This window comes from Esox lucius, chromosome 1, assembly GCF_011004845.1.
Source record: "Esox lucius isolate fEsoLuc1 chromosome 1, fEsoLuc1.pri, whole genome shotgun sequence".
Taxonomy (NCBI): Eukaryota; Metazoa; Chordata; class Actinopteri; order Esociformes; family Esocidae; genus Esox; species Esox lucius.
Window position 1 is genome coordinate 6176280 of NC_047569.1, and position 26183 is coordinate 6202462.

Consider the following 26183-nt stretch of genomic DNA (forward strand, 5'->3'; position numbering starts at 1 on the left):
ACTGAATCATAATTGCTGTTCCATTATGAGTACTGTGAAGTTTGGCAGTTTGGGACTGTTCAGTGTTTGGCCTTGTGACATGTTTGAATAGAGTCAACATTGGTCCTGTTGACTGGACTTGACCCGGTGCTTTATGAGTGCACACATGCATGCAATTAGGAGATTTAGTTTGCTGTTGTATTTCCGCAAGCTTGTTCCTGCTCATGACTTTTGTGTGCGAGGAGCCGAGCGTTGGTGTGGCCACAGGAGGCGCAATGTGAGTTTAGTCATTAGAGTGTAGCGACGGCTGGCCATGTTTCTCTTCATGGGTCCTTCTTGCGACACATGCTACGAGTAAAACAAACACACCCACACACTCCCGCTACTATGGCCAGCCCAGGCTCTTCTATTTTCTGTGGCATTTGACAAGGTCACTATGCACTGTCGGGATTGACAGAAATGTTTCACGTGATCCTGGACAACAGTTTGTCAGTGGTTGCTCTATGTATGGACTTACTGTTGACACGCTGTCACCCTCATGCCCAGACTGAGACTGTGTGTGTGTGTGTGTGTGTGTGTGTGTGTGTTTGTCCTACGACAGACGCATAATTTTCTTGCCATGCTTGACCAACCCAGACGGATGTTTGTGTGTGTGTTTATGCTGGCAGGGCTGTGCGGTGCTTTGCGTGGAAACACACCAGGCTTATAGACAGAGATTCACACACACACACGGGACCTTTGTTACTCTGGAACAGTGTGTTCATGTCTGTGACTGTCCCCTGGGTTAGCTCATGCTGGCAGATATATATGTGAGTGTGTATGTTTGTATGTGTGTATTGCAGTACTAATTCTTCACCATTATTACCTGTTATCAATAAACATCCTCCTGAGAACATTGTCTTAACTTGGTGTGGACTTTGGTCCAGAAGTTCAGTAGAACAGTTGGTCAAATATTAATCCAATTATATTATGGATACTGAACTGAGACCTTTGACTCAACAGCACAATAGACACAGCAGTGATATCTAGCAATGTGGCTAGGTGGTTAGGGCAAAGCAAGTACAGAATAGGACCGTTGAGAACCAACATCACAAGGTCCCAGGAGCATATCAAATGTGGTGTCAAATGCTTACACTCTCTATATTTCTCAAGTAATGAAGGCATGTGTATGTAAATACTTAACAAATGCCAATCCTAAAATAAACGAATAACTAAGGGTTTAATTTCTGTGAACATAGTACAATATGGGTTAACGTTAGAACTGGGGTTAGTTTTTCGTATAGGCATTAGGAGTTAGGTGTAGGATTATGTGAAGTTTAGTCATATAGGTTAGGTTTTTGTGCTTAGGGTTAGCTTTAGGGATAAAGGATTGGGAAAATAGCTGATTGCTTTTAAGGTCTCTACACGGATAGAAAAGCAAACGTTTGTGTGTTTTTGTGTGTGATGCCCCTGGCACTCTAACGGTTCTGTGCTCAGACCAGTCCTGCTCTGTAATCAATGCCACATTTTCCCAGCAGAAACGTTGTCCCTAACTGCAATAGGCAGCCTAAATAAGCAAGTGGATGACATCAATGGAGTTAAGCAGAAATCGACAATAGTCTAACCAGACGCGTATGTTATTGCTTTTTGTTTTGAAGAAACGAGCATCAATTATCCTAGTACCCAAAAAACTGGAAATTGTCTATCTGGTTGTTCTTTTGTGGTGTCCGAGGAGTAATTCTTTGTTGTTTACATTTTAGTTTTGTTCCTTCCATATTGCAAATATGTAAGTTTCACTGCTATATATTCTATTTTTAACACTTTAAAATCAGGTAGCCCCGGGGTTTTGTTATATATCTAGAGAAACAAAGGGCACTTGGCAATGACGGGTAGGTTTTAGGTTGAACGTTCAAAGAAGGAATATGATGGTCAACGCCTGTGTCCGGTGGCTTAACTGTCAGTTTCCACATCTAGGAAGTGAACACACAGTTCTGAGATTTGTCCTGAGTTCAGACGCCAACCCCCCCCCCCCCCCCCCCCCCCGTTTCTATTGTGGAGAGCAGATCTTATCCAGATCTGACATGAAGAACATCATATTTTTTGGTGCTGCTGAGGTGTCAACATGGCTAGAGGCCCAGACACTTTCGGGCTTTAGTCTGGATTTAACTGTCACAGCTAAAGCTCGTTTACCGACCAGACTCTGCGTGTGTGTGCATGTGGTCCTTCTGCAACACTGGTTGAACTGGATTTTGTTTCTTGCCCTCTCGCTTGTCTCAGATGGCTTTTCTCCTCGAACAAAAACAGTTTTCGGTCCCCCACCCTAAAGCCAAAAGGTTGGGCCAGGAGACCCAAGAGAGCCTGTTTCTTCTTGTGTGCTTCCTGCAGACTCAGGAAGGTGGTTGTGGTTGTCTGCGTTAGCACTGGGGTTCGGCTCGCACTCACCAGCACAGAAAACGTAAAGCACTTGCCATCCCCCAGTCGTACTCTGATTTTACTCGCTTTTTCTTTTTTTTTGCGTTATAATTATTATGCTGATCCATTTGTACAGTCACCATGTCATTGCCAAATGGACCACTCAGTAACTTCTAATGAGCATTGGCAAGTTGTAGCTTGTTTGTTAATGTGTTTCTTGCGATTTCTGGCAATTGATCAAAACTACTTTAAAAACGCGTGGTAGTAATTATTATTGACAGTTTTTCTTTGCCAATTGGCACACTTTTACAGAATGAGAAGGCTCAGTTAAGCAAACCATCAACAGACATAATCCCTTGTCACTCCCTACTGCAACTCACTTTCACCGCAATGTACCTTGTCGTCCCAATTTTCCACAATGTTGCAGCGGGATCAAACACTTTGGCCAGCGACTATCACAAAATATCCCCCATCTGTATCAAAGATACAGAGGGTTTAGAAAGGATGGAGAGGGTTTTTCCTCCACTGGGGTTTTCCGTGCTGGCGTATGCACGGAAACAGAAACGCGTTGAAACCTCAGGCAGATGCCTTTTCACCTCCTCTCTCGTCACCCCATTTGTCCCATGACTTTTGTTCATCGGGGCCAGTCAGTCCGTCCACTACAGCATGGGGCTTCTGGACAGTGGTGATCTGTCCCTGTAACCTGTTCGAGTCAGAGGACTTACCACAGCTTCAGGAAGGCCTGGGGGCCAGGGGTTACATCCCGAGGATGGAGATCGCATTTTCCACTACGTTCTTTTTGAAACACTCATTTGAGCGTATGTGTGTGAGAGAATAGTGTCAGCGGATGGGGAAGGTCACTATAGGTGTCTTTGCAGATGAGTTGAAACATGCCCAAACTGGTTGAGGTCAACTTCCTGTGGCTGTGCGACCATTTCCTGTAAGGGGGCCAGGGCCGACCATTATAGCGGCCATCTGCATAAAGTCGACTGGAAGAGGAAGCCCTGCGTGCTTGGTGCTAATTGTTCCCTCGGGCTATTTTAAGGAATCCGGGTGTTCCTCTCCAGTGATGTTATGGCGTGGTTGGGACGGATGTGTCAGAGACACTTCCTGTCTTTGTGTGTGTGTGTGTGTGTGTGTGTGTGTGGGTGTGTGTGTGTGTGGGTGTGTGTGTGTGGGTTTGTGTGTGTGTGTGGGTGTGTGTGGGTGTGTAGGGGGATGAGTGACGTAAAAAAAGCCAGATCCTCGTGACTCAACCCTTTGTAATGTATGGAATCTCTGACATGCTAGTCTTTTCTAAGAGGTATTTGTTGAATGCCAGAACTCAATGTCCTGAAGTGGATTTGTTCCTTATCAATACATTACCCATAGGTGTCATCGCAAATTTTACATCATCACAACTCAACATCTTTCTCTCCGTGTCTCTCATTCCCTCTTTTCTCCATCTCTTTCCGACGGGTCTCACCAGGTTCTTTAAAGAGTTAGAGGACAAGCACCAGCGGAACATCGTTATAGACGACATCAGCGATATAGTGTTCAGACACGCGCAGTCCAACTTTGACCCCTACATCACCTACTGCTCCAATGAGGTCTACCAACAGAGGACTCTGCAGAGGCTAGTGTGAGTATGCACGCACGCACGCATACACACACAAACACGCACGCATGCATAAACACGCACGCATACACATACACACACGCACGCATACACACACACACACAAACACGCACGCACGCACGCACGCATACATACACACACGCACGTGTGCACAGTGGTTCAAGAAACTCAAAATCTTATACATAGCCAATGTTCCCTCTGATCTTTTTAGGGGTTACTGGGCACATTTCTGGTCTCCTGAGAGTAAATTCAGAACAACTTCCAATTACAGTGACCACTGAGGCTGTATACCCTGTGTAACCCCTTTATGTTAAGGTCTCAGTTACAGTAGTAGCCGATGGTATATTGTGGCTATATGAGCATAATGCAGGCCTACTGTATCAGAGTGCCGTACAAACAAAATGAATGGAACAACTCCTATAGCAAATTTATATTGAAATTGTTCTTTATTTAAATAATGTACTCGACAATGGCCTTAATATGGCATTTAATGCTTGCCTACATTCAGTTAAAACAAATTACATTAGAGTGTCTCTCCGGATTTTGTGACTGTAACACAATGGCCCACCACGTTAATCAAGCCTCTCTTTAAGAATACATCACTCCCTCTACATTGGAACATCATTAAATACTTTAAAGAAAAATAATACATGTAAACTACATTACATCTAGCAATATTTATGTACCAATTTCATGAGGTTTTAAAAATAGGCTACATTTGACAAAACATTCCACGACACTCAGATATTCTCGACAGAGTAGACTGGTTATAGTTCCAAAAGTGATTCATATAGTTTGCTCGGTAATCAAATAAAACCATTGTCATGTTTGTAAAAAATATTTGTTTTACTGCCTCCAGCTGGGATTAGACAATAATCTGCATGGGCTGCCATCTCTTCACCATGGCTGACCTGCAGGATTTTAGAGGGAGCATCCAATATAGTTAACTTTGAACTCTGTGTGACTTACCCCTCATCTCTGCGTGTGTGTGCATGTGTACGTTGTGTGCGTGTGTACGTTGTGTGCGCGTGTACGTTGTGTGCGCGTGTACGTTGTGTGCGCGTGTACGTTGTGTGCGCGTGTACGTTGTGTGCTCGTGTACGTTGTGTGCGTGTCCCAGCAGTAGTAAGAGTTCAGCGTTCAAGGAGGTGCTGATCCGTATCGAGGCCCACCCAGACTGCCGGAACCTCCCGATGATTTCCTTCCTGATCCTGCCCATGCAGAGAGTCACACGTCTGCCACTGCTTATGGACGTGAGTCACCTCATTAATCTCACGTCACACAGCTGCCCACCCAATCAAGTCGATGCGCGTGCAAACTAGCCTGCTCGAGCCGTTTTGAAGTTGGCGTTAGTCACAGCGCATGGTGGACAATTGTATTCATCTTTACTGTACACAGAGGCAGATAGCTACAATGTTTTTATGAAATACACTGAACAAAATTATAAACGCAATGCTTGCTTTTGCCCCCATTTATGATGAGCTGAACTCAAAGATCTAAGACTTGAGGCCCTATGTACAAATCTATGTACAAAAAAGGCCTTTTTCTCTCAAATATTGTTCACAAATCTGTCTAAATCTGTGTTAGTGAGCACTTCTCCTTTGCCGAGATAATCCGTCCACCTCACAGGTGTGGAATATCAAGATGCTGATTAGACAGCATGATTATTGGACAGGTGTGCCTTAGGCTGGCCACAATAAAAGGCCACTCTAAAATGTGCAGTTTCACTCTTGGGGATATTGGCAGGACCTGGACAACGCTGTCGTATACGCTGATCCTGAGCATCCCAAACATGCTCAATGGGTGACATGTCCGGGTGAGTATGCTGACCCTGCAAGAACTGGGATGTTTTCAGCTTCCAGGATTTTGCAACATGGGGCCGTGCATTATCATGCTGCAATATGAGGTGGATAAATGGCACAACAATGGGCCTCAGGATCTCGTCACGGTATCTCTGCGCATTCAAAATGGCATCAGTAAAATGCACCTGTGTTCATTGTCCATAACACACGCCTGCCCATAACATAACCCCACCGCCACCATGGGCCACTCGATCCACAACGTTGACTTCAGCAGACCGCTCACCCACACGACGCCATACACGCTGTCTGCCATCTGCCCTGTACAGTGAAAACCGGGATTCATCCGTGAACATCTGTAGCATTGTGCTGTGTGATGGAGCTGCACATTTTAGAGTGTCCTTTTATTGTGGCCAGCCTAAGGCACACCTCTGCAATAATCATGCTGTCGAATCAGCATCTTGATATGCCACACCTGTGAGGTAGATGGATTATCTCGGCAAAGTGGAAGTGCTCACTAACACAGATTTAGACAGATTTGTGAACAATATTTGAGAGAAATAGGCCTTTTGTGTACATAGAGAAAGTTCAGCTCATGATAAATGGGGGCAAAAACAAAAGTGTTGCTTTGTCAGGTTGATTTGTATGTACAAACGAACCCACTCACACACACTAATATTATATTGCGAATATACACTCGGTAGCTGCTAGTTACACCTGTCTAGGGTCGGGTGGGACCTTTTGCTTCCAGAACAGCCTGAATTCTTCACAGCATGGATTCCAACAGGTGCTGGAAACACTGTGGGGGTTTTGGTCCATCCTGAGGTCCTAGCTGTTCTGCCTCATTCCAAAAGGGTTTATTTGGTGATGAATCATCACAAGGAAGCCTCTCGACCATGTCCACATGCATTCATGCACTGAGTCACATCCCACGTGACTCACTGTTTGGCCATTTGTGTTAACAAGCCGGTGTACCTAATAATGAGGGCCCGGAGTGTGATACAACACTATGGACAATGTCTTTTTTTATTCTTCAGCCTCCCACCACATACACAAACACACAGTTGACAGGAGCCGAATGGAGTGCTAAGTTTATAGTAAATACCCATAGATATATCCTGTGTGTTTGTGCTGAAATGCACACCCCCTGATCAGAACCGTTTAGTCTTACATAACAGTGCTGCGTTGGCTACGCTAAAAGCAGCCTCGTTCGTCAACCGCCCTCCCCCCCGTTGTCCCTCCCTCTCTCACTCCCCCTTTCTCTTCTTTCTACATGTTGGGTTCTCACACTCTTCTGCCCTCTGTCACTCTGCCGGCCTGGTTGAACTTATGTCCTCGATCAGCAGGTCACGTGTTTCTCAATCTGTTTCTCAATTTTCTATGTATCGCGCAGGCATGCGCAGGCACACGCATACACTCCCACACAAACACAACCGAGGACGTACTAACTTCAATTGCCTCGCAGCCGGTGATCAGCACCCAGTGCTAACCCCGCGACCTATGAACTATCTACCAAGAGCTCAGCCCCGGTTGGCCTGCTTGTTTGCTTCACGCGTGGCTCATTTGGTAGAGCGGGGTGCTTACAAAAGTCATGGTTCTGGGCTTCCCACAGGGAGGGTCCGAGATGGTAAAATAACCAAGATGTTAGCCCTCACTGTTGTATGGCTCTGAACATGGGTGTCTCCATGATTTGCCCATTTAAATGTCCCCGGCTTTGAGATACGGTGTTCTTCTTTGGTTGATCCTTTTTCGAACACAATATTTGTTATCCTTCTGAATCTAGCCAAACTTTACTCTCTCACCCCCCCGGTTTCCTTCCTATCCTCTTGGTTTTTTAGTTGTTCCCTCGAGTGTGAGGTTTGAGGCAGGATATTAGGTCATGAAGTAGGAGGACTTCGAGCCCTTGAGAAAGTTCTGGTTGCGTGTTCCAAAGGCTGTGTTTATGTGTCCACGCTTGCGTGTTACTGTAGCAGCGTGAGAGAGATTTTCTCAAAGTTTTGTGTTCCAGGAAAAGAAAAACAAACGAATGTTTTACAGTTTCTGATCGGTCTGTCTTTCTTCAACACACAAGATATTATTACATGGTTTGGCTATATAATAAAATAATAGTGTGTCAGGGGTCTGGTATATGACCAGTATATCATGGTAATGGGATGTCCGAAGTCACGCCTGGACTCAGTTTAGCAATTGTGTATTGCCCATATATCACAAACCCCCAAGGTGACATTTTGATATTATAAACTGGTTGCCAACATAAGAATAGTAAAAAAAAAAAAATGTAACCAGTGGTAATGGATTATGCCATGGCTTTCGGCCAATCCGCATTTGGGTTTTGAAATACCCAGTTTGTAATGTGAATATCTGTATCTGTAAATTCAGATACCAAGTAAACTTAGTGTCTGCGCCAGACCTTAGGTTAAGAGAACGCTGTCCTTTCCCCCAGCCACTGTATGCCTGTGTGTACACGCTCCACTGTCAGTGTGTATGTGCGTGACCCGACCTCTGACCCCCCCTCCCCCAGGCCATCTGCCAGAAGGCGCCAAAAGACTCAGCCCAGTACGACGCTTGCAAGAGGGCCCTCCAATCCATCAGCAAGGTGAGCAATCGTTGTGACCACCAGCGCTGCGCCCATCTCGGCACGAGATCCGAGAGGAGACAGATTCTCGCCATGTTATGCAGCAACTGTGATTAAACGGGAGTGCATCTCTTTTAGGTGGTGCGGAAATGCAATGAAGGAGCTCGTACCATGGAGAGGACGGAGATGATGTACACCATCAATTCCCAACTGGAGTTTAAGATCAAGGTAAGAAGATCGGGTTCGGAATACTTTACCGTGTGTGTGTGTGTGCGTGTGCGCGTGCATGTGCGTGCATGTGCGTGCGTGTGCATTTTAGGTCTTACTAAACTCATGGGGACCAAATGTCCCCATGAGTATAGTAAAACCAGAACATTTTTTACTCATTGGGACCTTATGCTGGTCCCATGAGGCAAAAGTAATTTTCCGGCTCAGGGTTTAGGGTCAAACTTACAATTTATTTTATAGTTAGTATTGGGGTTTCTTTTAGGTCCAGGCTTTGTTGGTTAAGTTTAGGGTTAAGGTTAGGCATTACATCTAGGTAAAGTTTAGGGTTAGGTTAGGGTAAGGGTTAGGTTTAGGGTTAAGATTAGGGCAAGAGAGCATGCAATTTCTATTTTCTGGTCCCTATGAGGGTAGCTGAACAAACTTGTGTGTGTGTGTGTGTGTGTGGAGAGGGGTGTTACTATTTCAAGGCCATTTACTATAAAAAAGGAACAATTTAGGTCCTTTCTGCTATATTTAGTTTCCTTCGTTTTGTCTGTTTCGAGAAGTATATATATTTTTTTCTATAGAACATGGATATTCCATGTCTACAACAAGGCTTAAGTCACATTACTTGAGCTCTGGCAGAAAATGGTTCGGTGTGTGTACTCTGAATGCGCTGTCTAGAGACCTGTTTGGATAGCTGTGTTTCTGTTGCCCACAGCACTGCCGTGTATACATATATGGAAAGGGGAGTTACAGCTTTGCGTAAACGTTACCGGTGTTGTGCTACAGAAGACACAGACACGCACAGAAGTTAGGATTTGTACGTTTGCAGGGTCTTCTCCACACTCATTGACACACACATTACTTCATCTGTGGTGTGGATGTGTTTGTTTGAGCAGTGTGTGAGAAATGCTCACGCATATCTTTCTCACAGATACACACTCAGACAGACACACACACAGAAGCAGAGATGTATTCAAACCTGTTCCACACACTCAACTTCCACACGTTTGTCTTTGCAAATGAACGCACACATCAGCAGGCAGGCACAAGTGTGATAGCAGTGTGGGAAAGTGTTGGGGCTGTTGGCTAATTTGAGGCTGACAGATGTCCACAGTGCTGTGAACATACATTCTGCCCGCAAAGCCAGCTGTTCGCAGCAACACACACACTGGAATGTCTGGAGCGCATTCGTTGGGAAATGTTGATATTGAATATCTGCTGCTTTTTTTCCTCCTTCTATATTTTTCTGTCTTTTCTTCTGTTTGTCTCCTTTCTCCTCTCTTCCTCTCCTTCCGCAGCCCTTCCCCTTGGTGTCATCCTCAAGGTGGATGGTGAAGAGGGGGGAGCTCACAGCCTTCACGGAGGAGAATGGAATCTTCTCCAAGAGGACATCACGACAACACGTCTACTTCTTCCTCTTCAACGATGTCCTCATCCTCACCAAGAAGAAGAGGTGGGTCCAGGTGCCAATCTCGAGGCCAGTCCCAGTCAACTATAGATTCTTAAAAGGCACTCACAACCGACCCCCGCAGCCTCGCTAGCCAATCACAGCCATCATCTTAATAGCCAATCACAGCAAGCGTCTTACTAGCCAATCACAGTCTTACGTGATCTCACTTTCATGCGGGTGTTTGGCAGGTTATGGACAAAATAAAACATAAGAACTTGACGGTTAACATTTCATGCATAACTGTTTGAAGTTAACACAAAATATGCATGTCAACAATGCTGACTGAGGTGAGTTAAACACTTATTATTGCACTGTAGCGAACCAGGTCAAAGTCCCTGTGGTGAAATATTTTATATACAGGTTCTGGACCTGGCTAGACATCTTATATTTTGTTATAAGAACCTCATGCCCTCGTGACCTCAGGACTGAGTTTTGCGTGAAACCATAAGCTCCTCCGCTTGTGTTTTTGTGTGAGTCACCCGGTGTGTGTGTGTGTGTGTGTGTGTCTTTGTGTGTGTGTGTGTGTGTGTGTCTGTCTGGAAGAAATCACGCATTACATTGATGTATGAGCCGTTTACAATAACACAACTCCTACCTTGTTCCAACATGTTAAGGATGGGAAACTGTACTCGCTTGTCTTGAAATGGAAGGGACAGACAGGGCGCGGTGTCTTACCCTCTGAGGATGCCACCATTTCTTATCAAGCTGTTACACGTTCTGGGGAATTAAAACCGTGGTAGTTTTATGTAACTCATTCCACATGTGATCTAATTCAGGAGAAAGAGGTGACTAAACACTGTGAAAAGGATGGGCAAACTGACCGAGAATGCTGGGCCACCTTTTGCACAGGTGCTTGATAGCAGGTGCAACCTATCTCAATTGGTGTCTATGCATATACTCCCGCCATGTGCTGTCTAGCCCGCCGAGATGTCAACAGGATCAGAATGAAAGCTTGTTTTCCCCTCCGTAAAAACAATTGGGAACATTCTTCATGCCATGAATAAAGAACAATTTCCAGGAAACCCATAAGGCAGTCATTTGTGCGTGTGTGTGTGTGTGAGGAGGGCTTTGGTTCTCATTTCCCTCTCTCCAAATCAGTTTTTTCTCATCTCCACTCGTGACGGATCTTTCTGGGAATTTGATCCACCGCCACGGCTATAGTGTGTTCCGAAGCAGAGATCTGGAGAGTGTGTGTGAGAGGATCTGTCTGTGTGTGTTTGGGGAGGCGGCTGATATAATGCACGGGCAGACTTTTATGGCACGCAACAATACCCCCTCCCCCGCATCCATCCCTCACATTCTCTTTTTCAGTACCTCCACATGAACCGCAGTAAAAGCATGCGCTACTCGGATTTGCGGTCTAAACTCACGGCACAATAAAACAGTGGTCCTTGAGTTACAGAGACTCTGGCCAACGCTAGTTTGGAACGCTGTGCTGCTGGCTGCTTCCTGTTGGGATCACCCAATCACGGCTCACCTTCCAGAGTCATTCTGTCGAAATGAAGAGGCGCCAGTGTGCCTACCTAGGCAAACCGACCATTAAAAGATTTTACGGTTGGCCTCTCACGGCAACCGTCATCTCTTAGAAGCCGTGTAATTGCATTCAGTGATTCCAAAATCGAAGCGAGCTGGCTTTGATGAGCCAATGGGATCGCGGGGGTTTGAACCAGAACCAGGGAAGGCTCAATCGTTGAGAGATGACCAGCTGGAAGCGAGACGGGAAAAAACTGCATCTATCTCTCTGACCTGCAGGAACATTTCTGTAACCTCAACTACAAACCAGTTGGCTGCCCTGTCAGATCCACTTCGCCTTTGCCAAACCGGGAGAGGAATCCTATAAATCCTAAACTTTTTTTCAGTCGCTTTTTATTTCTATTTCATCCTGCACTTCACCCATCTTCTGCCTTCTGGCATTTTTTTTCTCGTGCTTTCTCCTCGCGTTCCTCTCTTCTAGGCTTGTCTGGCTTTTGTGTTTGTTTTGAGTAGGCCCTGATAACAGCACTCCTACTCACCACCAGGACTTTCTCCCCCTCTCTGTGTTTGACTAGGCCAGTGCCTCAGTACTTTCACAAAGCACCAGGACATTCTGTTCTTTCTCTCTCTCTCCTGGATACTCCCCATCCACCTCTCCCTCTGTCAAAGATGGCTGAAAGTTGTACAGTAGCAGGTAGCGTCCTGCCTGTTCATTCACAAAGGAGGCGGTCTCACCAAGACTGTCTTAAAGCAAAGCTTTTTTTCTGTATTCTGTGTGTGCATGCATCGTCCATGCAGGAGCTCCTGTGTCTCTGACTGACAGCTAAGTGCTCCTCGATTGTCATTCAGAGCGTCTGCGTTCCCTCCCTCCAAAGAGAAAACCAACTGGAATTCCGCACATTCTAGCCACGGAGGTTTCTGATATCGGTTACGGTTCTTAGCCGACCCAATGAAATCTCACACCGTCTCTCCCATGTTGACTCAGTGAGTGTAAGGCTGCGTTGGGTACCGGTCGACCCCTGGCCTCCAACCTGCGAAACCCATGACGTTCCTTCTCAGCCAACTGTAAAAATGGTCCCCACTGAGCTGGCACGTGTGTGTGCAGGTTCACGTATATCTGCGGTGTGGGTGTGGGTGTGGGTGTGTGTGTGTGTGTGTGTGTGTGTGTGTGTGTGTGTGCGCACTTGTGTGTGTGTGTTGTGGGGGGTCAGGCACCACCCAGCCTCTGAATCAGCCCGCTCGTGTTAGACAGAGAGAATGTGTACCATATGGCTCCAGCAAACGGCTAACTTACTTATCGCCATCTCTCACTTTTTCTCTCTTCCTTTTCCTCCCTCCATCCATAGCTTTCTCACCTTTTCATTCTCGTTTTCACCCTCCCCCGTCTCTTAGTGAGGACAGCTATGCGGTGATAGACTACGCCCTCAGGGACCAGATCTGGGTGGGGTCGTGCCAGGCCGAGGACCTCAACCTATCCCCCATCAGGAGCACCGCTGGAATGCTGACGTCACGACAGGGTGGGGCCAGCCACCTGTTTCGCCTGCGCTTCCGTAGCAACCACTCGGGACACAATGTGCCCATGGTCCTGGGGGTGGAGCTAATGTAAGTGTCCCCTCAGAGCCTGTAACCCTCGACCTATGGATTTGTTTGGTTTTCTTTATATAATTCTGCATTCTCTGTCTTCCCCCCCCCCTCCCATCTCTCTGACTATCTTTATTGGTATGGAAAGTTACAAACATTCTCAGACTATATATGTATACAGTGGTTAGCAACTACAACAAGTGTAGCAATGAGAATAAAAATAAAATGTCTCACGGCATGGCATGAAAACCCAAACAAAACAGCAATATGTCTGCTGTGTTTGTTTTCATTGGCTACCCCTCAGAATGTGGCACGAGGCCACATATTTGGCTGCCAAAAATCAAACTTTTTTCTCTCTCTCTGACTCACTTTCTTTCTTATCTCTTCTCCGTATAAATGAACGGAGGTGTTATGTATGTATTCCTTTGTATTAAGCTTCAATCTTGTCTTTGATTTAGACATCTGAAAGTCACAACACTAACAAAATGAATATAAGAGAGCAGCACCTTTCTAATTCTCACATTTCTTTCTTTTTCTGTCTTTGCCTGTTTCTCTCTGTTTCTTGTACTGGCCTATTGTATTGAATGTGCCTGAGCAGACCAGCAGAGTTTTGTTATATAACACACTTGCACAAAACGCCTGTCAGTCGAAGTTCTTTATAAAGAGGGTGACGTCATTGTACTTTCATTTTCAGTAAATAGGGAGTATGTCGACGTGCACGCGGGTATGCACACACACACAACATGCAAGGCCAGTTCTTCCTCATTCCTCTGTCCATTTAGGTACACCTCCCATTTTAATGAATTTCTCTACAGTTCCCGTAGAGCCTCTTACCACAGACCAACCTAGCCAAAGGTAGAGGCCCTTGATCTGAAATGGCCATCTTAGCTAGTCTGTATCCATCCAAACTGGAATGTCAGCGCGGCCTAACCCAAGATACGGCCCACTGGTGATGTTTCCAATGGGAGGAAATGACAGGTAGCGTGCAGAACAGGTGACAACGCGAGCTGGCAAGATCCTGCCATGCAGTTTACCGTGTATTTGTATTTATTTATGACAGAGACACGCGCCGTTCGCAACCTCATTTGCTCCCGTAACATTTCCGAAACCTTTAAAAAGGTTCTGACTCAGGTTCTATTTTGGGTCACAGAAAGGTGTGTGTGCCGTCCTGGGGTCCAGTAGTACGAGCTGACGCCAAGCACGCATTTGAGCTGCTGCATCGTGGGTAAAAGATCCGATCCAGCACTGTTTCAGCAAAATCTTGAGTGGGCTATCCTTCAGCCCAATCTCCATTGAATAAAGCATAGTAAAACAAGGACGTCAGAGAAAGGCAACTTTGGTCCTGGAGGGCCGAAAGACGTCTGGTGTGTGGGTGGGTGCGTGCGTGCCCTCCAGTAAACAATAGTGGACTGTTTTCCCGGGTCAGAATGAGTCCCTGAGTAGAAGTGTTCCTGTGATAAATCTCCTGGTTGTCGCAGTGGCTGTGTGTTCTGTGTGACTTCTGGATGTAAAGGCTGTTCAGTCTTTATGCTAACAACACCGTGGCACATCCTGCCTCTGTGAACAGGCGGAGGTCCCCTCCCCAGGTCTGTCGAAAGAGAATGTGTCAGTTAGGAAGACCCCCATATCCCCCCTCCAATAGCGTGTTTTGAAAGCCCCCGCTGTGATGTAATGAGTTAATAATAGTAGTGTCTTTGTCTCGACTGTGCGTCGATATTAGCCTATTGAATGAGTGCAAGTAGAGAGCCCCCGGCGTCCAGCCCTGGATACAGCTCTCGCTACGCATTTCGACCCCGGTTGCCTAGCAGCAGAGCATTGTTGAATCTGCTTGTTCCCACGATTCCCGCTCCTCACCCCTCTCCTCCCTCTCTTCGCCCCTCTAGCCCCTCCTCCCTCTCTCTTCGCCCCTTTAGCCCCTCCTCCCTCTCGCTTTGCCCCTCTAGCCCCTTCTTCCTCTCTCTTAGCCCCTCCTCCTTCTCCCCTGGCTCTCTTTCATCAAGGCCTGGCTCTCATCTTTCACTTTGTAAGTCATTATCCAGAACGAGCCTGAAAAGGCCTTAGCTCCACCTTGAACTGTACCGCGCAGGATCGTGCAGCACCTTTCCCCTTGGGTCACCTGGCGTTTCTGCTCTCAGCCCCGCTTGGCGTGTGTGTGTGCGTGGTTCATTAAAAAATGTTGGCAAGCAGCGGTTCTCTCCTGCAACCCAGCCAGTTGATGTTGAGGAGTCAGTGTCAGGAAGCAGAAGGTAATTTATATTCACGTGAACACCGGAATATTCTGGACTGAGGGTGGGGTTTCATGTACCTCTGGAAGCTCCCCGTCTCAGTCTGTTTGTGCAGCCAATTAAAAGGCCTATGGAGAAGGGCTGAAATAGTTTGGCGCTGGCTATCCCAGTGACATCATAAAAGGAAATACTACAGACAGAGTGCTGAGACTGACAGAAGGACAGTTGGTCAGTAACTGAGACAGACAGGTGGGACGGAAAGAGACAGTAGGACAGTCACTGAGACAGACAGTTGAGACAGAAGGTCAGTCACACAGACAGCTGGAGCAGGGCTTTGTGTTGAGGCTGTGTCTGCTGGCGCTCAGCTGTCTTTTTGTCCACCGCTTTTGGCTGCAGGCTACAGAGAGATGGTGTGCACGTGTGCACGTGGAATTGTCTGTGTCACGTGTCAGTCTGTGCCTCCACTCTGACCCTGTTGTGTTTTCTCCAGTTTGAAAAACACTACTGTGGAGGGAACAATACAACGCTTCGGCAGAGAGACAGGCAATCGGATGGACAGACAGAAATGATGCCTAACTAACTTTACATAGCGTTTTGTGGCCAAATAATTTCATCGTAAGTAACACTTATTCCGTAAATGTATTCCATCTTCCCTTGAATGAATTCACTTCTAACCACTAACTGCCAGTAGGGTGTGCAGTATATTCTGACTGACTGGGCCCCACCACACTACTTCTGCTTTGAGACGAGCGTAAACAACAAACAAGTGAAGGAGCACAACATTCTAAAAACGACCAAGAAAACAAATACAAAAAACAGGGTACTCCAAAAAAAAAAAAAGAAAAAAGAAGGCCCAGGAAGGGCAACAGAGGGACAGAGAGCCAAATCCATCTTGATAATTGTGTTATTTCGCATCTCTTTGCGTGTTCCTACAATGGCCTACTTTGGCTGGGTTAACTGGATTTCAGACTTTTGGATCTTCTACGATTTTCCCTGGAAGCTGCAGTCTGGACATTGCATTGTCCTGATGGTGGGATTCCGGGGGAAATTCTCAGCCGTAATTGTCTCCTGACTTGTGGTTGGATGGAATGGGGTCTGGGGGGAAACAAACAGAGGAGAAAGAGAAAGGACAAGGAGGAATGAGGGATAAGAAAACGATAAAACAACAACAGCCTGTTATTGATTTGGAAAGAAGCCGTCATCTCTGTCAGACTGTATGAGGGAGAAGTTCCTTATCAGTTCCGGTCCTGTGTGGGTGTGTATGCCTGTACTTTCCTCGCTGTGTCTTTCTGTGATGGGAGGTCGACATAACTGCACCTCACGATCTCCGTCTGACAGCCAGTACACTTTCAACAGCCTTTTCGCTGTTACATTTCCGTCTCAGTGTGAAACACGAGCCTCACGCACTACTTTGAGTTCCCGGCTCGGCATGTTTTCATTGACTGGTTTAATTGTATGGGTATGTATGCAGCAGCCCTTGAATGGTCGTATTTTAACAGCAGGATTTAATTGATGTTGTGGGCGTTTTAAAGAGGAGTAACACCTGCTACACACAGATTAACGTACACACACACTTGGTGAGAGAGACAGCGTGAATGCTGTTTTAACCCGAGCCTCACTGGCATGTGCCTTCTGTTCCACACACAAATATTAAATGGAAGTGCGCGCCTGTATATTTCAGGGAGTGAATTCCAACGAAAATGTTGTGTCCAACTGCAAGCAATGAACAGCTGTTATTACCTAAGTTTCAGACAGAAACTCCCACCCCACCTACACACACACACACACACACACACACACTCACTCTGGGAAACACTTGAGTGTTATGACATCTCTGCGAGGGTTCTCTTGAGGCCGACCGGTTTACCCGGAGTGATTTTTAGGTTTTAGTTTCTGATCTGCAATGAATCCCTCTGAGGTTTACGGTCACCTTTTCCCTTGCGGATATAGACTCAACTCGCGGTAATACCGACCACCTTCGACCATCCAATCCATATAAAACCATAGAATGAGAAAGTTTGTCCCCATGCGCAGTAGGGAACTTGGAACAGGCACAACATTCGTCTCTGTGAACACGCCTGTAATAAATGTATAAATGTTTCTGTACAGGTGACCTCCATGGTGTTGGAAGTGGAGGTGACACAGAGACTTTCTGCATTTATGTGACCACTTGTTAGTGTTGGTAAAAAAGCAGTGGAATGACAGTGGAAAACCTTTCAGTTTTTACACTTGTTAGTGTTGGTAAAAAGGCAGTGGAATGACAGTGGAAAACCTTTCAGTTTTTACACTTGTTAGTGTTGGTAAAAAAGCAGTGGTATGACAGTGGAAAACCTTTCAGTTTTTACACTTGTTAGTGTTGGTAAAAAAGGCAGTGGAATGACAGTGGAAAACCTTTCAGTTTTTACACTTGTTAGTGTTGTTAAAAAGGCAGTGGAATGACAGTGGAAAACCTTTCAGTTTTTACACTTGTTAGTGTTGGTAAAAAGGCAGTGGAATGACAGTGGAAAACCTTTCAGTTTTTACAAACCCAAGAAGTTCCAATGATTGTCATTGATTACTCAGGTTTTATTGGTGTATAGAATCGAGCTTGGAGAAGTCAGATTTCCGCACTGACACGGCACATTTAGGGGCGGAAACATTCTCCGGAACAAAACTGGAAGGGGAAAAGGGAGTGATGGAAATCTGAGTCATGGGAGTTCTCTTGTTCAGATTGCTCCACACAGACCTCTTTCATTGTGCCTGCCTTGTTGTGTGGGGTTGATTTGGGGTGAGTCTCTCTTTGTCTCCTGGTCCTGTCCCCCAGTGGGACAGACAAACTTACACCCGTGTAAACGTTTTAAGTCACTCACTCATCTGGTCAGTCTGGCTCGTTCTTTCTCGACAAACCAGCACTCTTACCTCTCTCCCTTTTTCTTTTATTCACCCCTCTATTTCTCTTAACACTCCCCCCATTTTCTCTCAATCTCAGTCTGTTGTCTCTCCCTTTCTTCTGTTTTGTGTGGGAGGCAGGCAGGTAATTTGGCAGGTAGAGTTACCTGGGGAAACCTGACCCGTTCCCTGTGCTCCTAAAGTAGCCTTGAAACCAAGAGCATCTCTGTTCCCTGTGAATTAGCCTTTGTCCCCATTCGGCTGAATCAATCATTCAACCTGTCTTCTCAACCTCTCTTGGACGGGTTTTTGGGTTGGGAGCAGGAGAGGCATGACAGAGTGAGTTACCGAAGAGAAGACTTATTGAGAAAGAAAAAGAGAGCAGATTTCTCTGAACGGAACTGTGGACAGAATTTCTTTGAATGACTGTGCATATTCTAAGGAAAATGAATAATAAAAAAGCATTAATGGAAAGGGCAGAGCATTGATTGGAAGGAGGAAAGAAGGGCAGAATGGAGGCGGAGGTGTTTGTGGTAATTCATTTCCAATGCCAAGCGGTTATAGTCTCCGCCCACCTGCGGGATCTTTTAATTTTACTGATTTACGTCAGTGGTGTTTGTTTGATGAAACGGGCCCGCTGGCTGATAATATCAGCTGCAGTGACAGACAAAGTAAACCTTAAGTGCAATTTCCAGGAATGCCATCTGATTAGGAAATCCCAATCTTGGCCATGTCACAATGCAATCTGCATGGTTCTTAATGTCTAAGTAGGGAGTGGGTGATGTGCTAAAGCATTGTCAATGTTTGGTTCGTCCCACAGGAACGAGCGTGCTCGCTGGATTAGTGCCCTGGATCAGAGCAGCAGTGACAAGAAGAACCAGGACCGAATCAGTAAGTTCAGCACCTTGCCTTCATTCACACAGCCAACTAGCACAACTTGACCGGTCATTGGTACTCACTTGTAGGCATGCAGCACCACCTTGTGGCTGAGTTGTAGATTACAATCCAATCTATTAATACAACCAGACTAGTCTTGGTACTATCTAAAACCTTCAGCTACTACCACACATATACAGATCTATTAATACAACCAGACTAGTCTTGGTACTGTATTAAAACCTTCAGCTACTACCACACATATACAGATCTATTAATACAACCAGATTAGTCTTGGTACTGTATTAAAATCTACAACTGCTATGACCTGAATAGTATCATTCTATATGGGCTTTTGCACCTGTTCTTGTATATTCATGTTTGCTGTTATGTAGTGTTTTTTTGTTACTGTGGATCTCAGGATGTCATTGTGCTAAACACACTATTCTATGCGGAACAGCAGTTAAATAGGTAGAATATTTAAGTTCTGCACTACTTCAGTACTGATCTCCTGACAAAGCCAAACACTGGAAATAGTTTATTACTTTAAAACCCCGGAAGGAGACGTGTTGTGTCTGGGGCGACAGTTGAAACTCTTGGTTTTGTCCCAGATGCCATGCAGGTGGAGGTGACGAGGACGTACACAGCCAAGCAGCCTGACGAATTGTCACTGCAAGTGGCCGACGTGGTCCTTGTGTCACAGACTGTGGAAGATGGTAGGATGTTTAACAATGGTTATTTTCTCTGTCTGTCTCTATGTCAGTTACATGTTAATATCTCTGTCTCTCTCTCAATTACATTTGAAAGGCCATCTCTGGCTTTTTATTTCCTTGTCACTCTGTTCTCGCCTCCCTCTCTCACCGCTTCTATTTGCCTCCCAATCGGCTGGTCCTTTTTTCTTTTGTCTTGAAAGCTATTTTTTGTGTTGTGCCTGGTGAGAGATGCGTTTGATGACGTGTGAACACAAGGCTGAAGTTAATATTCCTCTGTTCCTCTAAGGCAACCGTCTTTTATGTGAAAGGGCATTCCAAAACAGGCAGAATAGAGCATCAAACACCTGTGTGTGGTGGTGGTGGGTGGGTCAGAAGTCACTTCCTGCTTTGAACAGGAAACTCTTTTACTCATCCCTCAGTCCTGTGAACTCAAATTATATAAATATATTTAGTATTAATATTATGTCTGGACAAATGTGCTTCCAGAATGGTAACTCTACATCTCCCTCTCTCCATCAGGCTGGTATGAGGGCGAGCGCCTGCGTGATGGCGAGAGGGGTTGGTTCTTGTCGGAATGTGCCCAACCAATCACTTGCCAGGCCACCATTGAGCGCAACGTGCAGAGGATGGACCGCCTCCAGGGGCTGGAGACCAATGTGTGAGCTTGAAGGGCGGGCTCTGCCCATTAGAATGGAGCAAACTTCATGCCGGCTTTTGCCGAATGTGTGAGGGGACTTCAAGTTAATAAACATTGATGGTCTTCCTCGGCCATTTCCACCACCAACTGAATGCACCAGTGAGCTGCCTTTCGACCACTGAAAGAAATCTCTGAACTGATAAATATATGGTTATGCGACAACTGAATGCATTAATTAAAAATGTTGAGTTGAACGTAGACTTGGATAGATGTTGTATTTCTTTGTCTTTTGCTGTCTGTGAGAGCATGCGCATAGCCATTGAGGTAATCACTATTTTGAAGTACAGTATCTTCCACTACTTAAACACATTTGTAATCTAACTGAATGAGTGCACACTGCCACCTAGAGGTTGTTGTTTGAACATGTTTAAAATCAAGGCAAGCCACTTACTGCACCCTGTGATTATGGAATGCTTGTTCACAAGTATAATTCATTGTCTGACACTTCCTGATGACCCACATGGAATCCTGGGGTCCTTCTCACCCCGTATTAGACCGCACCGTTGAGCACTTTAAAATAACTGAAGCCCTTAATGGCACAGTACACGTTAAGTCCTTGTCGCCAGTTTAGAGGCCTCTTTTACTATTCCCTACTAGAGGTCCCTATCCACTTTTGTGGGGTGTAGACCTCAACGATAGCTGTGGCATTTAGGTCAACATCAACAAATTCATTTTTTGGCAGTGTTTTCTTCTTAAAGATGCCCTACAGACTTTCTGCCCTCTGACAACTTATCTGATTAAATGTTTGATGAAATGTTTGGAGTTATAATGTTTGGAGGTATATTTTGTATTGTGTGCCAGGCTGTGGTGTTGTGAAGTGACAGTCAGGTATTGTTCAGACGGTGACCTGGCTTGCAGGCCATTTGTTTTGGTGGTCAGGCCATTGTCACGAGATGGCTGGCTAAGAGGCTCACGGTGAAGACGCAACTTACATAGAAGCATTTCTCAAGTCTTATATGTACATATGTATGGGGTCTGTAGGCCTTTTTTAATGCGACAATGTTCCAAAGAACACAAATGAACTGACTGTTTTGAGACTTCCTTTAGTGGTGTGTTATTGGCTGCTGAACAAGCTGAATGTAAGGAGCCAAAATGGTAGAGTGACTGGATAGTTTCTGGTTAGGTTACGGTGCATGGAGGTTAAATGTAAGACCCAACATGGCAGATGAAATGCTATGATGGTGTTTGCCTACAAAGACAGGAAAAAGCTCTACCCCAATCCCTCATTTTACACCGTTGACTGAATAAACTGATAATGGCCATTTTCCACACAGACCACTTATTACAGATTTTGTGCATTACAATAATGCCTGTTCTAGAGAAATTAAGCTTTTTTTATGTTTGCTATGATTGATTGTACATAGGACAATTGATGGCTACAGCCATAGAATATTATTTTTAAGGGTAGATTTTTTTTTCTATTTCTCACTATCGCCTCAGTTCAGGCAATTTATCACAACACGGAGATGTGTCCATATCACACAGTTTGGAGTTTCTCATTAAAAATGTATTTGTAACCATTTTGAATCAATCAGAAGGCCCAATTATGTCCCAATTCTGAAGTTACTCAATGGAAGTTGATATTGAAAACAGTAAGGCTTAAGATTAGGTTTAGGGTAGGGAGTTAGGGTTTAAGTAGAGTATAGACAAGCACTTACCCCTGGTTGAATGTCCTTGCTGAATTTTCATCATACTGATTACTTGTATCCATTTCTTCCAGATCTGCCCTAATGCCTGGGAGTGGATTTGCAATTGTTTGTCTCTGGCTTAATAACATTATCATCCTGGAGACCTATGTCTGCATTTAGGCGTAATGGTGACTCTGGGTGGCTGACTGGTGTTTTTAGAAAGCCCAGTGATGTCAGAGCTAAACATTTGAAAAATACCCTTCTTAGGATTTGTGACGTGCAGGAGGAGAGAAAGTGGAATGTATTGGTTTGACGCTGTCGGTTCTAAAACTGGAACAGGCAGCAGAGGCTTTTTAAAATGACTGTCCAGCGTGACTCATGTTGTAAGAGCATAATGATAATTCCTCGTTTGGCTAAAGGAAGTAAATAACTGCCTGGTCAGCTTTCATTTCTAACACCATTTGTCAAACCAGACCACTATGCTCTATAAATGGTCTTACCCAGACTAAAATGTTTGCATTTGCACTCAGGGAAAATCAATGTAAATAATGTGTGTAAATATGTAACTAACGACAAACTTTGTTCAAAACATGTAGTTAATCCACAGCTATAGATTTCTATTGGAGATAATTACTTTAATGTTGACTCAACTGTTTGAATATATTCTCTACTTGTCAATAAAAGTTATTTGGTGTATTTGCTCTTGGTTATTTTCTTACAAAATGATGAATGTACAGTGTCTTTTGAATAATTGCTCTGTTTTGAGTGGTTACCAGGGGACAGAACTGTATTGGTTTTAATTAGTATTCAATTAGTATTTTCAACAAACCTGTGTTTGCAGAGAATTCTAGAGTGGAAACTTTAATGCTGCAATAAATCTACATACTGGTAATTGAGATTAAACAGGTGGATGCATAATTCTAAAAATTTGCAAATGTGATGACCCAAGTGGATTTTATTAACCTAGGATTTTGTTTGGTTGATGTGCCAGCTGATTCCACAGTATGATAAAGCAGATCCATAATTTTAATAGAAACCCATATTTTGGATTTTTTTCCAGATTACAGAATATGTCTAATGTCCAAAACTATGTCTAATAATCTGTCGTTGAAATTACGACAGAATGTGAGGAATCCAGACACCAAGGAGCTGAATGTACTCCATTGGTAAGGAACCCAACAGTGTGGACTGCAATTGACAAGAGAGTCGCTAAGACAGGCAATTGAGTAGCCATCTGTTTTCAGGCCAACAAAGAAACTTCCTGACATATCTGTCAGTTAGTTTAAGACAATAGTTTGATCCTAAATAGGACAGAGTTCTCTGCCCCTCCAAAGTAGTGAACAGGTAAAGACTGAAATTTGGCTAACTAAAACCTTAATCCACAATTAAATCTGTACTACTGAAGAACGGGATTGCCCAATTTAGTAATTTCCAATTTGTTGGACATGTATTTATTTACCACAATTGCATTAATCAGTAACCAGTTGTATCTTGCAATTTTGGAGATACAGAATTAATGCAGCACTTGTGGTTTTACCACAGTCTGGTAGTAGGTTTGTATTGAATACTCAAGTCCAGTCTGGTAGTAGGTTTAGATTTGAATCAAATACTCAAGACCAGTCTGGCAGTACTTGTAGATTTTTTCAGAACCAAGACCAGTCTGGTAGTAGACTAGTTTTAGATTTGTATAAAATACCCAAGACCACTCAGGTAGTATTTGTAGGTTAATTCAGAATCAAGACCTGTCTGGTAGTACGTTGAGATATGAATCAAATAAAGACCAGTCTGGTAATCATTTATAGTCCCCAAGGCCAATCTGGTAAAAATTATAGATTTGTACAGAGCACTCCAGACCAGTGTCATAGCAGTTGTAGATTTTAATACAGTACCAAGACTAATCTGGTTGTATTAATAGATCTGTATATGTGTGGTAGTAGCTGAAGGTTTTAATACAGTACCAAGACTAGTCTGGTTGTATTAATAGATCTGTATATGTGTGGTAGTAGCTGAAGGTTTTAATACAGTACCAAGACTAGTCTGGTTGTATTAATAGATCTGTATATGTGTGGTAGTAGCTGAAGGTTTTAGATAGTACCAAGACTAGTCTGGTTGTATTAATAGATCTGTATGTGTGGTAGTAGCTGAAGGTTTTAATACAGTACCAAGACTAGTCTGGTTGTATTAATAGATCTGTATATGTGTGGTAGTAGCTGAAGGTTTTAGATAGTACCAAGACTAGTCTGGTTGTATTAATAGATCTGTATATGTGTGGTAGTAGCTGTAGGCTTTAGATAGTAGCGAGACCAGTCTGGTTGTATTAATAGATCTGTATATATGTGGTAGTAGCTGTAGGTTTTAGATAGTACCGAGACCAGTCGGGTGGTAGTCATCTTTTTTATGTAGTACCAAGATTAGTTGCTTTTCATACAGACATTTTATTTTACAATTGGAAAAAGAGCTTGTGTAAACATTGAAGTGTCGGTTTGATTGAATTGAGCCCATTATATCTTAAATTTAAATAAATACATTATGACCTCAAGTAAGGACTAATATCATGCTGCCACAGTAAGGTCACCTTTAATGGTTTAGCTTGAGGAAGAAAGATATTTAAGCACCAAACTGAAAACAGAAAGTGAGACATTCTCCAGTCAGGCTAACATAGAATGGGCCAAATAAAAATTTCAAACACATTTTAAGTTAACTTATTGTCTAAAAGTGCAATATCTGACAGCATTCAATACAACTGTAATTTCATATAACATATTAGTAACAAATGCACTAATACAAAGCAAGTCACCAACAGATTAATTCTTTGCAGTTTGTTTCTTTTAGGGTGAAAAAAAGACAACTGTAATTCTAAACTCTTCAGTTGGATAATAAGAGTTATCAGTTCTGGGCTGGGTTTTGAATTGGTCACAAAGTCGTCTCTTTGGGAAATTATTTCAGGTGCAATATATACAGTGCAGGGTTTGTATCCTGGGCTTAGCGCTCATCGTCGTTGAAATACCTATGATGTCCAGTGGGGGCAGAGTTCCTCCAACTAGTGTTGGCTGCATTAAGGTTGGGTTTCTCCTGGGTGGTGATCAGGTCTATGATGGCAGTGATGACAGCACAGTCTTTGGATTGGCTGTCTCTCCAGTCAACAGGAGCGGGATTACGGATCTTCTCTTCCAATAGCGAGTCGAGCTCCTTCTTCAGACTCTTCAGTAGGAGAAAACAGTTATTATAAGTATATGGGTTGTACAGTTCTACAAGATGTGTTGTGCAGTTCTCTATGATTAATCTTTTTATTTGTTTACATTTGTGAAGCACATCACAAATGTAAGCGCAGAATAACAAATTCTGGCGTGCAATGAATAATGTTTTTGGAGCTTAAGCTAGATTTGATACATGAATTGAAAACTCCAGGTCAAGCGGGCATACCTTGACAAGGTTTGCAATGCGCGCTGGGGACTGGAAGACGATCCACTCGTCCACAGCGATGGTCTCCTCGTCCGTCTGAATGGTGATGTCGCCGCCGAAGAACAGCAGGGAGAACGGAGACACCTCGGTGCAGTCATACAGGAAGATCTGATAACGTGATAGGGGAAACGGCGTCACCTTCACACAACATCTATCTCCCTATTGGCCCTCCCTCTACCCTGCTCCCTTGCTCCCAGTCCACATTCCCATCTCTCACTCAATCTGGGGATGTGATTGTGTTTTTCAAGTCGCTGTTCTCCTCACAGACATTAGAAATTGCCAGTGCCAACGCTAGCCTTTTGGGAGCCCAAAGCAAAATTTTATTTGGGGCCCCCTCTCACCTGGACGTCTGCTTATGCATAGAACTGGCCCTGGGCCTGGCGCACACATCAGCCGACCAGAGGCTCTTCTCACCCCTCTCCCCTCAATCACTCTTTTTCTGCATCTTTCTCCTGATATTGATCAACAGGAGTGACAACACACACGCAAGGAGCCAGAGGCTCAGGTCAAAATGGCATGTCGGGTGCTTGTTAGCAGCAAGCTAAAAGGTCAAGCCTGATTAAGAATTCAGAGCAATACAGCTAGGTGAGAAAAGGCAGAAGTGAGAGAGAAATTGGAGCAAGAAAAAGATAAGA

General features: G+C 44.5%; 2 protein-coding genes across 5 annotated transcripts in view; one reads left to right on the plus strand and one right to left on the minus strand.

Moving 5' to 3' along the window:
- The window catches only part of LOC105009152 (rho guanine nucleotide exchange factor 26), a 31303-nt gene extending 9381 nt beyond the window's left edge, over positions 1 to 21922 (plus strand). Inside the window, exons 7-15 of one of the 4 annotated variants that reach the window (XM_034292604.1) lie at positions 3839 to 3991; positions 5109 to 5241; positions 8309 to 8383; positions 8501 to 8590; positions 9874 to 10028; positions 12891 to 13100; positions 18993 to 19063; positions 19660 to 19815; positions 19847 to 20261. In XM_034292604.1, coding sequence (XP_034148495.1) covers positions 3839 to 3991; positions 5109 to 5241; positions 8309 to 8383; positions 8501 to 8590; positions 9874 to 10028; positions 12891 to 13100; positions 18993 to 19063; positions 19660 to 19815; positions 19847 to 19986 — 1183 coding nt within the window. In that variant the 3' untranslated portion in view covers positions 19987 to 20261. The other 3 variants (XM_034292605.1, XM_020049335.3, XM_029120110.2) reach the window with 3 other exon arrangements.
- Positions 21923 to 24466: 2544 nt separating this feature from the next.
- The window catches only part of dhx36 (DEAH (Asp-Glu-Ala-His) box polypeptide 36), a 53719-nt gene continuing 52002 nt past the window's right edge, over positions 24467 to 26183 (minus strand). The window contains exons 24-25 of the mRNA XM_013140721.4: positions 25510 to 25656; positions 24467 to 25287 (exon numbers count right to left, since the gene is read on the minus strand). Of these exons, the coding sequence (XP_012996175.2) occupies positions 25069 to 25287; positions 25510 to 25656 (366 nt within the window). The 3' untranslated portion in view covers positions 24467 to 25068. The remainder of the gene's footprint in view (positions 25288 to 25509; positions 25657 to 26183) is intronic.